Below are 17,337 nucleotides of genomic sequence, written 5' to 3' on the forward strand. Positions count from 1 at the left end.
CCAGAATAGAACACCAAAAATAAAAAGAGATTTTGAGAAATGATAAGGCATAATGGGCCTTTAACTGATCAGGGGAAGTAACCACTGTGAGGAGTTTGATTACCCTAGCTGCTGCTCTTGATGAACTTTATAATGTTGCTTTGTTGGATGAATGGAATAATATTCCAATTATGTGTTCTAAGGAATGAAGACCATGACACCTGACAAAGTCAGGTGGGTGAAGAGGCAGCATGCGAGAGTGGGACATGACACTTAAAACCTCCCAGACATTTCACCACCCATTGGTCACTTCACCCCCAACTTCACCACCTTATCCCCATAACCATTAAAAAATCAGTACGAGTCACTAAATGACATTTTATCCCACATCCCTTATCTTTTCTTTAGTAAATATTATCCAATACCAAATAAACATTTTATTTGATGTTTATGTTCTCTATTTTGAGTAACTATTTGACTCGAAGCAACTTTTAATATATGAGAATCTTCAACATTTAAACATTATACTATGAAAGACAATTTAAAAATCACAGTGATACAAATTATTTAAGAAAACTTTAAGATTATGACTTTATATATTCAGACAAATAAATATGTTTATGACTTTCTGTGCAATTCTGAGAGAGTTCAAGGCAATTTCATTTTGTAAATTGATTAGGGAGGTTCCATCAATTATGAACTACCAAATAATCTTAAGAAAGATTTAGTGTTTACAAATGACAACAGTTCAACTAGATAAATACAATGTACATCTGGATTATGCATAATAATCAATGTTATAATCTGTCTATAATATGTATCTTAAAGCGACTCACCACTGAGGTTTTTAACATGATTTTTAAGAGACAGCAAATGTTTTTTTTTTTTTTTCAAGACAATTTTGTACTAATTCATGCAGGTCTGGACTTAAAACTAATGTGGGCAAAATTTAAGATCATTCCCTAGCTTAATTGCACCATTTTATATAATTATTTTTATTGTGCAAAATGCCCAAAAATGATACTTTTCTGGGTCAAATCTTAAATGCTAAAAATCATCCAAATATACTCACTGATTTTCAATTTAACTCATCAATTCCTTTGCAATTTTCCCATTTTAAGAGCGTCACTTAATCTATGCAAAAAATTCAAATTTTATGTTTTTAGAGCCTTTTTGATTAACACAGCTCACCTTTGCATTAAGTTCCAAAATATATTGTTTTAATTTGAAAAAAAAAGAATACTTATTGATAATTGTATGGAATTATATGAATTGCACTTGCACACCGATTTTATTAAAAGCCTATTTTAGAAAATAGCAGCATTATTTTTTTAAATATTTTGTTCCAGAACATTTCATTCTATGTATTTCTCGGTTCGTAGTCAATATTCATGTTTGTTTGATAACAGAAATATTATTATACATGTTCCAACTATTTTAAGACTATTTCAGCAATATTTTTTACTGTTTATGACTTTTTTTTAGAAATATTTCAAAAGATATTGCTTTATATACGCTTTTAAGTAAATGAGTTGTTTCCCTTTAAGAGACTTCACCATTTGCACCACTTACACGAGGCAGATAAAATGCTACTTTACACATGATATCTATCGTCAGATAAGTGTTAAATTCAACAGTTTGTCGCTTTTTGTCAACGTGTTTTTGGAAGTTATGACTCAAATAGATTAATGTTCTGTGAGATACTGTAGATGTTAATGTGGACAAATTGTTTTGCATGTGTAGATCTAGGTCACGCAGGTTTGTATTTCAAAATACGTTTTTAAACGACAGTTTGTCAGTAATCAGATGAATATTGTTAATAGGTGTAAATAATACAAAGTGTTAAATTGTAAAGTGTCGTAGAAATGGAATTAAGTACATTTAGTAGAAATTATTTTGGAGTTTTTCCTTCCTGCTTCCTTCTTTTTTGATGTCTGCCTTCTCGTCTTTATATAAAAAGAAAATTAAACGTTGCTGTCGCGATTTAAATTAGCATTTTGCTGCAAGGATTAACCAAAAGTTCACATCCTAGTTTTCTAAATGTTTGTTATAGCCAGTTTGTCAACCAAGTATCATTGTATACGTGGGTAGGAATCTTTTCTAGAAAGAGTTCGTCCCCTTTATGAAAATTTCCATTTGTATGGCTATCACACGCGTTGCATTTCATTTTCAAGTAGCCTATGAAGAAGTGAAAATTATACAGACATTTTGACATTTTTATCCGTCCGCTTGTATAAAGTTGATTAACCATTTCAAAGTCAAATTAAAAGATTTGTACTATGTACAGTATATTGTTTACCAAAAAAAAAGCAGTAATATTATGTATAAAATGGTTTCCTTTAATTTGCACTTCAAATTTTTTAAGTAAAAACTGTTTTGAAATAAATTAATATTAATGCTTTACATGCATGTAGATTCTACAATTTTGATTGTTATCCGATTTATTTATCATTATGAGATAGCACAAAATAATTTGTGGTAGCTCTACCACAACATTTATTAGTTACACGAACATATAAATGTTTTTTTAACGTACATGATTATTTACACAAACATCCTACTAGATAGTTTCATGCTTTGAGTGAATAATTGACTATGAGTAATTGTCATTGAGAGGCCTCAGTGGCTGTGTGATTTAGGTTGCTGACTTTGAACGCATGCCCCTTAAGTACCGCTGTGGGTTTAAACCCCACCATGGACTTTTGCTACTTCCGAGTGATGAAGCTATCCAGCTATTAACGTGGTTCTATTCAGCACCCCTAGTAAACACTGGCTCTTTGACAATTTGGTGTTATAATTTTTTTTTAAAGATGAGAGCAATCGACATTAGATCTACCATTGTAGAGCCCTCGACCAAAACAAAAGTGATATTTAAAGTTAAACATAGTTTCTAAAATATCCTATTTAAAAGAATATGCTTGATTTTCCAAAATCGAAGGATACTATGCCATATAGAGCATTTTTCTCAATTTAGAGGAAATATACCAAAATGAGTGCTAGATCCAGGGATATTTTTGGCTTATTTTATAGCCATTATTGGGTCATATTCACAATTGAAAATTCTCTTTTAAATCGGATGTTTTTAAAAACTGTGATTACCTTTTCAGCTTTGTATTGATCAGTCGAGGACTCTACAACGGAAGTGCCTTTGGCTTTAATTTTAACAGATCACCAAAATGTGAAAGCAGCGTTTAGTAGGGGTGATTCGCGGGCCTGCTTGTTTAAAAGGACACCTTAGGTCTTCCTCCACAAGGAAACATCACTTAAAACGCAACCAAAAATGAAATAAAATTTAAGCATGTGAGTACATGAAAAAATTGAAATATGTTTAAATTATTTAATTTTGTAGTTCAACAATGATTTGCCACTAAGCAGTCGAAACATTCAACAGAAATGCGATATAAAGGAATAACAACAATGACCTGCAGCTAAGCATATTCAACTGTGTACGCCATGTATGTCATATTTTTATGAAGGAAATCCATTATGGTCAGTGATATAGAAAAATACAGCTTTCTTTTTTTCTCAGTTGTTTTGCTTTTTAGACATATACCACAGCCTTTCTATCTTTCATATATCAATAGTTTCATTATTTATTATAATGATAATGTTTCTGACAAGATATTTTATAGAGATAGTAATTAAGTTGTTAGAAATTTTTATATCTTTTTGTCAATTCCAGACATAGATAAATGTCAAAGTCTGCATTTTCTTCTGTCGTATTCTATAGTATATACTGATATTCATGATAATAATGTCATGGTACATTACCACTAAGTTTTACTATCATTTTTCATATCTTATTTTGCCATTTTAAGAGTTTCGATTGGACTTGATGATACCATATTTAATATGTAAAGATAGTTTTCATAAATTATAGTTACTGTTTTTTACATTTATATAATATTAGTCATATAGGTTGAGGACCATGCAAACCCCTTAGATTTTATGACCAATATACATGTACATTGCAATTGTATATATATGTATATATTTTTGAATTTTCAGGTCAACGATGAATTGCAGGTCATGGGCCCGAGGCATTCGCCAAAAAAAGAAAGACAATTTTGATGTTAATTGCTTGGGAATTAAATGATAATCAGAGAACTGCTCAAAATGGTGGCTTGAATATATTACGTTGAAAAATTTGAATTCCACTTGATTGTTCAGAACTAAGCTTTAGGAAAATTATGTTGTTACTTGTAACTTAACTTCGTAAGCCAGTAAAATATTGTGCCGTAACCATGATACTGCTTTGAAAAACATTTCAGTAAAAAAATGAAGGTTGAATGAACATGGTAATCGTTCTTATTATATTTTTCCATAAATAGTTGGCTTTAAAGGAAACACAATTTCTGCTTGAACTGTTTTGGAAATAACATTGGTGGAAATGGAGCAGGGAAAAGAAGTAATGACTTTAATTTGTGGTTCAGAGGAGATAGTCATTGAAACAAATGACTTGTATTCAGAAGACAATGAAATGACGGATACCAGTTCGTGTTCGTCTGACTCGGAATATGAAGAAATAGAGGTTGAACCACCATTTCATGATGAAAAACAATACCAAAAAATTGAGATAGAACCAACTTTTGATATTGAAAAACAAAGTGAAGCAATCTATCTTCCAAACCCTTATGTTAAATTAGTTAGATGTGACCATCTTGTTAAAAGTGTGTTTCCTGAAAACAGAATTGAACACAGAAATTCAAGATCTTCAGCAAGAATGAGACGTCCGAACAGCACCTATCTGACAGACGAGTTTCTCGTAGGAAAGTATGCACAAAAAGCCCCTGACAAACAATTATCATTTGTAAAGGTGAAAAAGAAAAAGAAACTTAAAAATATAAACAAAAATATTTTTGAAAAGGTGAAAAAGAAAAAGAAACTTAAAAATATCTACAAAAATGATATTCACAATCCTGGTCGCAGTATGATTCAAGTGGGCATTACAAATTTTGGAGCCGATTTAGCTGAAAATATCAAACAGGAATATCCGAGTGGTTGCCAAGTTTATGCGTATGATGTATCAGATATGGATAAAATGAACCCATGTTATAGATTTTTTTCAAGTGATATAGTGACTGAACCTTTAGTATCTACTATTAAGGAAGAACCTCCTGACGATTATTTTGATGGTATGATAGGTAACAGTTTTAATTGCACTTCTGACTGTGAAACAGTTAAACCAGTAAAACTATCTAAAATAAATTTTGATTCAATCGTTAAAAAGGAAACAGATGAAACAGATTACGGTAGCATGTCTTCTGAATATAGCCATTTAAATGACACTAAAAGTATAAATTACAACTCGGTTTTCAATGGGGAATTAAATGAGACGGATACAAAAATAATAAAAGTAGAAAAAACTGAAGAATCAAGCGACAGTGAAGTTGATATTGAAAGAGATTGGGATGGGCCAGTGTTTATTGTTGATCCAGAGACTGTTGCCTTTGATCATCCATACTCGTCACGGCCGGAGAATACTGATGCGCCACCAGTAATAGTTATTTACCCACATAACTCCAAGAAAACAGATACTAATCCTTCTCAGTCTCAAATAGGGAAACAGAAACAACCGCTAAAGAATTTGAAGGAAAGAAAAAATATTAAAGATCTTTCAATTAAGAGTTTGAAGAAAAGCGAAAAAGAGCTGTCAATTTTTAAAGAGACTGCGGCAGGAAGAAACATGGAAACTGTAAGTTTTAGTTTGTTCTACCCTGCTCTACATCTCTGTTTTAATTGTTCTCAATACTTTTTTTAGTCTTGAAGATTTTATATACCGCTTTTAAAGATTCGAAATATTGGAAGAGCATAAGATTAGTACTCCAAGGGTTGATGTTTGATCCTCCGATGAGGGGTAATTTCTCTGTAACTTATTACATACATTAATTTCACTTTTTATACCCCCATGCACTTAGGGTGGAGCATATCGATTTGAGAACTTTATGCTTTGTTTGTAGATGCACCTTATGATTTCAGGTCAAATGGTCAGCATCCAAGAATTGTAATGACAAAACAAAACAAAAGTGTGTCTATTTAATCAAAGTTCATTGTGCTTCTATGTGCAGAACACATACAGTTCTCTTTCCCAAAGGCCAAGGTCTCGTAGTTCAAATGATACCTTGTTTACATTTGGTCTCTGTATCTGATATTTGACTATTTGGAATATTGTAAATTTACATGGCACAAATGATTAACAAGACGTCCCGATGGCAAAATCCAGGTTGCTACCCTACAATCATGGGTCAAATGTAGAGGTCAGTTGCTCGACTTTGAAATAGTTTGAATGAATTTGGAAATAATAATTTACATCGTGACTCATTGGTTATAATGTGTATAGTGCAAAAGCCAGGGTTTACCCCATAGGTCAAGGGCGATCAAAGGTTAAAAGAAATCCACATTTTTATCTACTGAATACCTTGCTTATTGAAAAACACATTAAAGTCAAAAACGACATACCTAACGTGACTTAATTACTTATTTTTGCATTGAAAACATAACCTTTCAGATCATTGTACTTTGTGTGAGTGTTACAGTGCAATCATGTTTTGTTTACAGTTTTTGTTAATTGTCATTAGCTTTAAATATTACGTTGAAACTTGATAAGTCGAGTAATGTGTGTCCTACCCATTTTTTGGGAGTCAAAATAACGAAGATCTACTAGGTCATTGTGGCCTTTAATTCTAATTGTCTCTACTTCTTTTTAAAGCATTGCATTCGTGAGCGGCAATCCCGGGCTTTGTTGAAGGATGATTTCAGAAGACTGAGAGACATGATTCCACAATTAAATGGAAATGAAAGGACACCCAAAGTCTCGATTTTGACATCGGCATATCTGTATATAAAATCATTGGAAATTTCGGAGAAAACGCTTCAAAAATCTATCGAAAATTTAAAGGAGAAACAAAACAATCTGAAAAAAATATTGAAATTATTGACAAGTCCTGGGAAAATGAAAAGAGAACCTGAGTGAGGAAGCGAGGAATCTGTCATTTACTTATTAATGGTGACATTTTACAATTAATACATGAATGCATTCTTTTCTTTATTGATAAATTATTTTATTAATGGCAAATAGAAATAAAAATATAAAAAAACTAGTGATGTATATAAATATGAATATTGTAATATGTCAGAAGGCTATATGATCAGATTTTAATAAAGTACATGTACTTAAAGCTGATACGTTATTGTTAAATAGTAAATCCAACCTTTATTATCTTTTTTGTAAAGTCCCCTCCCCGACAGACACACAAAATTCCGTGTGTAATATCCACATGGCAGTCCGTCCGTCTGTTAGCAGCTGGTTGGTGTCCATTTCGTATCTTTTAAACCAATTGAAGGACATAAGCAGAAATATTAACCCTAATGATATGATGTACAGAGTGCAGGTTTAGGCTTTCTCGGGTCAAGGTCACGCTGAGAAATTATGTATGCCAGCTCTGTATCATCTTAACCAATGGGAGAAATTAAAACTATTTGGCAGAAATATAGGATGATGTGCAGAATTCAGGGGTGGACACTCATTTATAGTCCTCTGTCAATTGTGATAGCTGTGGCAACTGGTTCCATATAGTATCAAGATATAGATAACACCTAGTATTAACAAATGACAGAAACTGAAGTATCCTTTGCATGGTTATTCACTTTGTGTTATAACTTAAACCATTCCAACACCAGTTCAAGTATACTATCCATTACCTCTCAAAATAGTTTTTCAAGCTTTTCTGATACAAATGTTACATTGTATCCCAACACTAGTACATCCAAACCACAATCAATTATGTTTCGAAAATTAAAATTATCTGTGTAAATTGCCAATCCATTGTGAAAAAAAGCATGAATTCTTTCTCAAAACCCTGATGTTGTCACAACATAACAGAGTCTTGGCTGAAAAAGAAGCATTTTACAAGTGAAAATCTTTCCAACATCCCTAGGGCACACAGTCTACCTAAAAGATAGACAAACCGGAAAAGGAGGTGTACTTAAATGTATACTTGTGAAAAATAACTTTATCTCATGTGAACAACCAAAACTAAGCACTGACAGTGAAATTTTAGTGTTAGAGTAGAAATTAAAGATAACAAACCATTCTACATAAACCACATAAAAACGACACAAAAAGTACACTTGAATTTGAAAAATCACTAGACTTAACAAGAAATCTTAACGGCACAAAAATAATCCTAGGAGATTTTAACTTTCCAAAACTTACAGGGGATTCAGAACATAATTATTCTTACAAATCTGGCTTTAATTCAAACTCCATATATGATAAATTCCTTGAAGTCATCGAAAATCATATATATAGCCTTTAAATGATAAATGAAAACAACACACAACAATATTTTGGATCTCTTTTTAATTTCAAACTACACACTTGTCAACAAAACAGAAATAATCCCTGGAATATCAGATCATGACATCATCACAACTGTACACGCAAGACCAATTATACTCAAACAAAAACCAAGAAACTGCCCAATCTACATAAAAGCTAACTGGCCTGAATGCAGATATTTAGCCAAGAAATCATAAATAAGGTTGATACACTCTCAGTTGAAGAACTATGGACTCGATTTAAATCTGCAATTAAAACTGGAATCGCTAAATTTGTTCCAATAAAAAGAATAGGATAAAAAAAAATCCCTACCCTTCTTAAAAAAACTATACTCTCACCTAAAACATTCCAAACAAGATTTCCAAAATGTAACAACTGTTGTTTTTTCAAGACAGTTTTGTACTATTTCATGCAGGTCTGGACTTCTAATTTGTGTGCAAAAATTTATATCATTCCCTTACACCATTTTTCCCAGAATGATTATTTTTATTGTGCAAAATGGCCAAAAATTGAATGCTAGAATCATGCAAAAATATAGATTTTCAATTTAACTCTATTATATTTCATTATTAATTCCTTTGCAATTTTCTCATTAATTAAGTGCATTTCTTAATCTATGCAAGAATTTCAAATTTTATGTTTTTAGAGCCTTTTTGAACACAGCTCACCTTTGTATAAAGTTCCAAAATATATTGTTTTAATTTTAAAAAAGAATACTTCTTGATAATTGTATGGAAGTATATGAATTGCACTTGCACAATGATTTTATAAAAAGCCTATTTTAGCAGCATTATTTTTTAAATATTTTGTTCCAGAACATTTCATTCTGTGTATTTCTCGGTTCGAAGTCAAAATTCATGTTTGTTTGATAACAGAAGTATTATTATATATGTTCCAACTATTTAAAGACTATTTCAGCAATATTTTTTACTGTTGATGACGTTTTTTTTTTAGAAAATTTCAAAAGATTTTGCTTTATATACGCTTTGAAGTAAATGAGTTGTTTCCCTTTAAGAGACTTCACCATTTGCACCAGTTACACGAGGCAGATAAAATGTTACTTTGCACATGATATTTATCGTTAGATAAGTGTTAAATTATACAGTTTGTCGCTTTTTTGTCAGCATGTTTTTGGAAGTTATGACTCAAATAGATTTATGTTCTGTGAAATACTGTAGATGTTAATGTGGACAAATTGTTTTGCATGTATAGATCTAGGTCACGCAGGTTTGTTTTTCAAAATATGTTTTTAAAGGACAGTTTGTCAGTGATTAGACGAATATTGTTAATAGGTGTAAATCATACAAAGTGTTAAATTGTAAACTGTTGTAGAAATGGAATTTAGTACATTTAGTAGAAATTATTTTGGAGTTCTTCCTTCCTGCTTCCTTCTTTTTTGATGTCTGCCTTGTCTTTATATAAAAAGAATATTAAACGTTGCTGTTGTGATTTAAATTAATATTTTCTGCAAGGATTAACCTAAAGTTCACATCCTAATTAATTTTCTTAATGATTGTTTCATTAAAGTTTATTATCAAGTATCATTGTATACGTGGATAGGAATCTTTTCCGGAAAGAGTTCGTTCCCTTTATGAAAAATTCCATTTGTAGGACGATATATAACACGCGTTGCATTTCATTTTGAAGTATGAAGATCTGAAAATTATTGACATTTTTATCCGTCCGCTTGTATTAATTTGATTAACTATTTCAAAGTCAATTTCAAATTAAAAGATGTGTACTATGTACATTATATTGTTTACCAAAACAATAAGCAGTATTTATTATTCATAAAATGGTTTCCTTTAACTTGCACTTCAAATTTTTAAGGTGATTCCGCTTTGTCAGCCATGTTTGTTTCCACTAAAGTCTGTCCAAAGTGAAAGTGAAAGCTTTACATGCATGTAGATTCTTCAATGTATTATTGTTATCAGATTTATTTATCAATATCAGATGGCACAAAATAATTTCTGGTAGCTCTACCACCATATTCATTAGTTTCTTATTTTGCCATTTTAAGAGTTTCGATTGGACTTGATGATACCATATATAATATACAAAGATAGTTTTCAAAATTGCAGTTACTGTTTTACATTTATATAATATCAGTAATGTGGATGGGGACTAAACCCCTTAGGTTTTATGATTCATATAGACATATACATGTAAAAATATTTCAGGTCAAAGATGGATTGCAGATCATGTGCCAGAGGCATTCACCTAAAGAAAGAAAAGTTGATGCCATGCTTGTGAATTAAATGATAATCAGAGAACTGCTCAAAATGGTGGCTTGAAAGATGAATATATTAAGTTGAAACATTTGAATTTCATTTGATTGTTCAGAACTAAGCATTAGGAAAGTTATGTTGTTTTTTGTAACTTTATTTCGTAAGCCAGTAAAATATTCTACCAGTAACCATGACACTGTTTTGAAAAACATTTCAGTAAAAAAAAATGAAGGTTGAATGAACATGGTAACCGTTCTTATTATATTTATCACAAATAGATAGCTTTAAAGGAAACACAATTTCTGCATTTGTGGAAATGGAGCAGAGAAAAGAAGTAATGACTTTAACTTGTGGTTCAGAGGAGATAGTCATTGAAACAAATGACTCGTATTCTGAAGACAATGAAATGACGGATACCAGTTCGTGTTCGTCTGACTCGGAATATGAAGAAATAGAAGTTGGACCACCATTTCACGATGAAAAACAAGACCAAAAAATAGAGATAGGACCAACTTTTGATATTGAAAAACAAAGAAAAGCCATCTTTCTTCCAAATCCTTATGTTAAATTAGTTAGATGTGACCATCTTGTTCAAAGTGCGTTTCCTGAAAACAGAATTGAACACAGAAAATCGAGATCTTCAGCAAGAATGAGACGTCCTAACAGCACCTATCTGTCAGACGAGTTTCTCGTAGGAAAGTATGCACAAAAAGCCCCTGACAAACAATTATCATTTGTAAAGGTGAAAAAGAAAAAGAAACTTATAAATGTCCACAATAATATTTTTGTAAAGGTTAAAAAGAAAAAGAAACTTATAAATATCTACAAAAATAATATTCACAAACCTGGTCGCAGTATGATTAAAGTGGGCATTACAAACTTTGGAGCCGATTTAGCTGAAAATATCAAGCAGGAATATCCGAGTGGTTACCAAGTTAATGCGTATGATGTATCAGATATGGATAAAATGAACCCATGTTATAGATTTTTTTTCGAGTAATATAGTGACTGAACCTTTAGTTTCTACTATTAAGGAAGAACCTCCTGATAATTATTTTGATGGTATGATAGTCAACAGTTTTCATTGCACTTCTGACTGTGAAACAGTTAAACCAGTAAAACTATCTAAAATAAACTTTGATCCAATCGTTAAAAAGGAAACAGATGAAACGGATTATGGTAGCATGTCTTCTGAAGATAGCCATTTAAATGACACTGCCAGTATAAATTACAACTCGGTTTTCAATGGAGAATTAAATGAGACGGATACAAAAATAATAAAAGTAGAAAAAACTGAAGAATCAAGCGACAGTGAAGTTGATATTGAAAGAGATTGGGATGGGCCAGTGTTTATTGTTGATCCAGAGATTGTTGCCTTTGATCATCCATACTCGTCACGGCCGGAAACTACTGATGGGGCACCAGTTATAATAATTTATAACTCCAAGGAAACGGATACTAATTCTTCTCAGTCTTCAACAGGGAAACAGAAGCAACCGCTAAAGAATTTGAAGAAAAGAAAAAATATTAAAAATCTTTCAATTAAGAGTTTGAAGAAAAGCGAAAAAGAGCTTTTAGTAAAAGTGACTGAGGACAATGTGTATGTTAGGGAGACTTCGACAGGAAGAAACATGGAAACTGTAAGTTTTAGTTTATTCTACCCTGCTCTACATCTCTGTGTTGAAATTGTGCTCAATACTATTTTAGTCTTGAAGATTTTATTATTCGAAATGATGGACGAGCATTAGATTAATTAGTACTCCAGGAGTAAATGTTTGATCCTCCGATGAGGTAACGATTGATATGGATTTGAGTCTAATGAGCATTTGTCTCGCACTACTGATTCAGAAATCATGTCATGATGTGGAACAAGTAGTCAGTCACCTACGGAGAAATTGGTTATTACTGGTTAGTTATCCAGGAAATCTAGTTAGGTGAATTGACCGCCGACATGTATACAAAACCGTATGTTAAAATCGGCGTTAAATCTAGAAAAGAAAACAAACAAGATTCTTAATAGAGTGAGATATATTTCATTTTCATGACCTCTCATAAACAGACTCGAACCTGGGCGATTTTCATTTATTTTTTCCTTTTATTTCTTTTCAAGAATACTTAGTACATACATTGATTTCACTTTTTATGCCCTTACGTAGGGTGGAGCATATCGATTTGAGGACTTAAAGCTTTGTTTGTAAATTCGCCTTGATGATTTCAGGTCAAAGGATGTAAGGACAAAATAAAAGTGGGCCATTAATCAAAGTTCATTGTGCTTCTATGTGCAGAAAACATACAGTTCTCTTTCCCAAAGGTCAAGTTCTCATAGTCCAAATGATACCTTGTTTACATTTGGTCTCTGTATCATTGACAATTTGGAAGGTTGTAAATTTACATGGCAAAAATGATTAACAAGACGTTCCGAGAGCAATATCCAGGTTGATACCCTACAACCATGGGCCACATGTAGAGGTCGATTGCTCGACTGAATGAATTTGGAAATAATAATTTACATCATGACACACTGGTTATAATGACTTTACAATAGACTTTACCCCTTAAGTCAAGGGCGGTCAAAGGTTTAAAAAAATCCACATTTTTATCTGCTGAATACCTTGCTTATTGAAAAACACATTAAAGTCAAAAATGCCATACCCAAGGTCACTTACCGGGTAATTACTTAATTTTGAATTAAAAACATAACCTTTTCGATCATTGTACTTTATGCGAATGTTACAGTGCCATCATGTTTTGTTTGAAGTTTTTGTATATGGTGCAGTAGCTTCAAATATTACGTTGAAACTTGTTAATTCGATTTTTCTTACAAAGGAGTAATGTGTCCTACCCACTTTTTGGGGGTAAAAAAGAACGAAGATCAAGGTCATTGTGGCCTTTAATTCTAATTATCTCTAATTCTTTTATAAGCATTGCATTCGTGAGCGGCAATACAGGGCGACGTTGAAGGATGATTTCATAAGACTGAGAGACATGATTCCACAATTAAATGGAAATGAAAAGACACCCAAAATCACGATTTTGTCATCGGCATTTCTGTACATACAATCAATGGAAATTTCGGAGAAAATGCTTCAAAAATCTATCGAAAATTTAAAGGAGAAACAAAACAATCTGAAAAAAATATTAAAATTATTGACAAGTTCCGGGAAAATGAAAAGAGTACCTGAGTGAGGAAGCGAGGAATTTGTTATTTACTCATTAATGGTGAAATTTTACTATTAATACATGAATGCATTGTTTTCTTTATTGATAAATTATTTTATTAATGGCAAATAGAAATTAAAATTAAAAACAAAACAAAAAACAAGTGATTTGTATGAATATGAATAATGAATATTGTAATATGACAGAGTGCTATATGATCAGATTTTTAATAAAGTACATGTACTTAAAGCTGATACAACGTTATTGTTAAATCATAAATCCAACCTTTATTATCTTTTTTGTAAAGCCCCTCCCCGACACACACACACACACACACACACACAAAATTTCGTGTGTAGTATCCACATGGCAGTCCGTCCGTCTGTTAGCAACCGGTTGATGCCCATTTCGTATCTTTTAAATCAATTGAAGGACATAAGCAGAAATATTAACCCTAATGATATGAGTGCAGGTTTAGGCTTCCTCGGGTCAAGATCTTGCTTAGAAATTACGTATGCCTGCTCTGTATCATTTTAACCAATGGGAATAATTAAAACTATTTGGCAGAAATATAGGATGGTGTGCAAAATTCACGTGTGGACACTCTTTTTAAAGTGCAAGAGCTTCTATAGATGTAAGTACACTAATAGGGGCGAATTAGCGCATTTCTTGCAAAACAGTATCCCTGCACAGATGGCCAATTAAGTGCCGTATAATGATAATTAGATATTAATAAGAATAAAGCATTTGAACACGAATATTTAATTAGACGCTTCTCTAAAGATTATTTTTGAAGGATGTAATAGAGAATCACACGTTTCATATATGGCACTCAGTTTATTGACTTACAAATTGTTAATAAATTGTAAATAAAAATCTTGGAATGCCCTCTACAGTATATAAAATACATCAGTTTCTGAGTTATTTTGATTTCTCTCTTTGTTGTTGTTCGTTTTTGTTGTTTTCTTTTTTTTGTAGTTGTTGTAATTTGCTGCTGCTTTTTTTTTGGGGGGGGGGGGGTGTGGTTGTTCAATAAGTACAACTGTGCTCCTCATAGTTCCAAAACCAATTAAAACAAAGCAGATACAGGTTAACACATTTTCTAAAAACAAAGACATAAGCTATGCCACGTAGAACATTTTCATTTAATTTCGATACGAAATACCCCAAAATGACGTTGCTATAACTTTTACCAAACATTAAAAAGTTTGTGTGTTTTCTGTTACGTTGAGACACATTTTTAGTGATGTCTTTACCGTAAAGTAAATGTCTGCCCTATTTATCGTGCATGAAACATGATCCCACTCATCACTAAACTATTTCAAAGAGCTTGGTTAAAAATAAAATATTTACATTTTTTCAAATGTGATCGTGTAATCGACACGGTGCTGCATCGGCAATCTGAAAGAGCTCTAGCAAATGTGACGGAGCCAATACAAGCATATAATCAGTTTCGATATTGTGGAATTGTTCCGATTCATATCCATGGACTAACTAAAGAATCGCAAAATTGAATGATATATGTTTTTTTTATGTTCGTATGTATTCTAGGCTTAATGAGGGTCCATCCACTGACCCCGGACATGTCACCATTCATGCCATTAAATGTTATTATCAACCAAAAGGTGACTTATAAATTTTGAATTCAGTTATGGATGATACTAAATATGTATTTAAGGTATTAGCACCCTTATGCATTACCTCCGCGTTGAAGAGTATTCAAATAGGCTAGAACTACTGTTAACTAAATTGAAAATGAGGGCCATGGGTTCAATCCCCAGAAGGGTCAACTTTTTTTTTCTTTCTTTTTTTCTTTTAACATTATTTATGTATCTCTGATGTCCCATTTGGAAAGAAAAAAGTGTTTAATTTTGATTTTTTAATTTATATAGGTATTTATTGGCTATATTATGCTAAATCTAGTAATAAATATGATACCTGATATTTTCAAAGTGTAATATAATCAAACCTAGACGGTAAAAGTATTTCATATTTTACAAGATCAACCAATATACTTTTTTAAAAATTTAGGGAAACTTTGAAAACAGGCACTCATTTGGGTAAATTTTTAGAATTTTTTAAATTAGGCTTCCTAAGTAGAAAAATGGTCAGACACGTGGTAAAAATGGGTGGGGTAGGGTAACATTTTTATACAGATTTCATAAATTTTATGTAGAAACTATAATTTTGCTTATGTGGATTGTTAGCTGAATGGTGCTATTTGTTTCTTACCAAAAATTAATGGGGAAACATTTTTCATTAGAAAGTTATTGCAGATTATTTAAAGGTTCCTCATTTCTAAAAGAGGGCCCTGATAACATCCTAGCTTGAGTTCACAAAAGTGGCCATAACTTGATTTCCGTACGGTAAACTTTGTTTAAATTTTGCATACAGGTGTACTTTAAGGTATACATCTGACCTATGATGTCAATTTTTCAGTTCCTTATAGTGCCCATTAGGGTCCTAATACCTTAAGTCGTTTTTGTGATGAAACTATTTTGATGCACAGATGCCAATAAAACCATATATGAATCATAAAGAAAATGTTTTTCTGCCAACATAAATGATCATATCTTTCGGGCGAGCTTCACTGACTGATAGGTTATGCACCTGACGCATGTTTTCCGTATGCATGACCAATCATTCTATCCAGTTTTTTTCACAGTCGAATAGGGATGAAATTTTAGCCAAAAAAGAGGATCCTTTTTTTTAATTTTGTATAATACTAATAATGAGAATACCCAAAACCGATGAAATATAATACATTGTTTACATTTTAGCACATAGTAACTTAGATTCAGCAAATATTATAAAAAAGAAAAATATCCCTTCCTTTTGAATGTTTTCTTAAGTGTAGAATGTTAAATTTGCAAACAATGGTGTCTTTGATCAAGATTATTTGATTTGCTGTTTGAAACTTGGTCCTTAATTGTGTGTACATTCTTTTATTGGTTTTCGCAGGTGTCGTGTGCCGAAGATTCTTTTTTTATTTAATGTTTGTTTTTTTTTGCAGTAATATCAGCTGATAAGCTAGTTTATAATATATGCACATTGCGCATGTTCAATAACATGTCTATGCCAGTACCTCTATGTTCTAGCTTGTAGAGTATACTCATGTTTGTGTTTTTTTCACAATTTTATGAAGTCTACATGATTAATATAACTCTCAACAACAAAACAGTTTGACACTAAATTTTAAATAGTGAAAAGACATTGCATTGCTTTGGGGAAATGTACTTCGTGCTAAACGCCACATTTTAACATTTCATGAACATAAGTCTTTATCAACTTATGCAATTTTGTATATTTATGAATATTAATCGCCATATTCCACAATATCGACATATATATATCTGTGGTTACATCCAATATTATGTGGGTCAACATATTAACTTTATAGTAGAGAAATCACTCAAGATGCGTCTCCTCGCGAAAGGAAAAACTTGGTTGATAATCTGTAAAAGTTTTAGCAACGTCATTTTGGGATATTTCCTACCGAAATCGCATCCAAAATGATGAGAAAAATATTGTTCGTGGCATAGCATTAATTATTCGATTTTTGAAAAACAATCATGTTCTTAATTTTAAATAGGATATTTTTAGAAACTGCGTTTACCTTTTTCAGCTTTT

At 31.8% G+C, this 17,337-nt stretch overlaps 2 protein-coding genes across 8 annotated transcripts; both read left to right on the plus strand.

Annotated features, from left to right (window-relative positions):
- Positions 1-1,524: 1,524 nt before the first annotated feature.
- LOC132721635 (uncharacterized) lies at positions 1,525-7,162 on the plus strand. Of its 3 annotated transcripts, none has more exons than XM_060705961.1 (4): positions 1,525-1,737; positions 3,329-3,468; positions 3,988-5,674; positions 6,689-7,162. In XM_060705961.1, the coding sequence occupies exons 3-4, from the start codon at positions 4,370-4,372 to the stop codon at positions 6,950-6,952; spliced, it is 1,569 nt and encodes a 522-aa protein (XP_060561944.1). In that variant the 5' UTR covers positions 1,525-1,737; positions 3,329-3,468; positions 3,988-4,369; the 3' UTR covers positions 6,953-7,162. The 3 variants fall into 3 exon arrangements, with proteins under 3 accessions (XP_060561944.1, XP_060561946.1, XP_060561947.1); XM_060705963.1 differs by having other exon boundaries at positions 3,329-3,434; XM_060705964.1 differs by having other exon boundaries at positions 3,329-3,425.
- Positions 7,163-9,321: 2,159 nt separating this feature from the next.
- LOC132721636 (myc proto-oncogene protein-like) lies at positions 9,322-13,913 on the plus strand. 5 transcript variants are annotated; one of them, XM_060705968.1, is made up of 4 exons: positions 9,322-9,547; positions 10,501-11,290; positions 11,342-12,188; positions 13,471-13,913. In XM_060705968.1, exons 2-3 carry the CDS (start codon positions 10,865-10,867, stop codon positions 11,546-11,548), a joined length of 633 nt encoding a protein of 210 aa, XP_060561951.1. In that variant the 5' UTR covers positions 9,322-9,547; positions 10,501-10,864; the 3' UTR covers positions 11,549-12,188; positions 13,471-13,913. The 5 variants fall into 5 exon arrangements, with proteins under 5 accessions (XP_060561951.1, XP_060561950.1, XP_060561952.1 ...); XM_060705966.1 differs by having other exon boundaries at positions 9,324-9,547; positions 13,471-13,904; XM_060705967.1 differs by lacking the exon at positions 13,471-13,913 and adding an exon at positions 12,767-13,457 and having other exon boundaries at positions 10,501-12,188.
- The last annotated feature ends 3,424 nt before the right edge of the window (positions 13,914-17,337 follow it).

The sequence above is a fragment of the Ruditapes philippinarum genome, unplaced genomic scaffold (genome assembly GCF_026571515.1).
Source record: "Ruditapes philippinarum isolate M1 unplaced genomic scaffold, ASM2657151v2 ctg5037_1_1_1_1, whole genome shotgun sequence".
In the NCBI taxonomy this organism is placed as follows: domain Eukaryota; kingdom Metazoa; phylum Mollusca; class Bivalvia; order Venerida; family Veneridae; genus Ruditapes; species Ruditapes philippinarum.

Bases quoted from the DNA above. Each gene is read 5' to 3' on its own strand.
- LOC132721635 (XM_060705961.1), top strand. From the start codon at position 4,370: ATGGAGCAGGGAAAAGAAGTAATGACTTTAATTTGTGGTTCAGAGGAG. The intron at 5,675-6,688 runs GTAAGTTTTAGT...TTCTTTTTAAAG, and splicing joins CAGGAAGAAACATGGAAACT to CATTGCATTCGTGAGCGGCA.
- LOC132721636 (XM_060705966.1), top strand. From the start codon at position 11,613: ATGATAGTCAACAGTTTTCATTGCACTTCTGACTGTGAAACAGTTAAA. The intron at 12,189-13,470 runs GTAAGTTTTAGT...TTCTTTTATAAG, and splicing joins CAGGAAGAAACATGGAAACT to CATTGCATTCGTGAGCGGCA.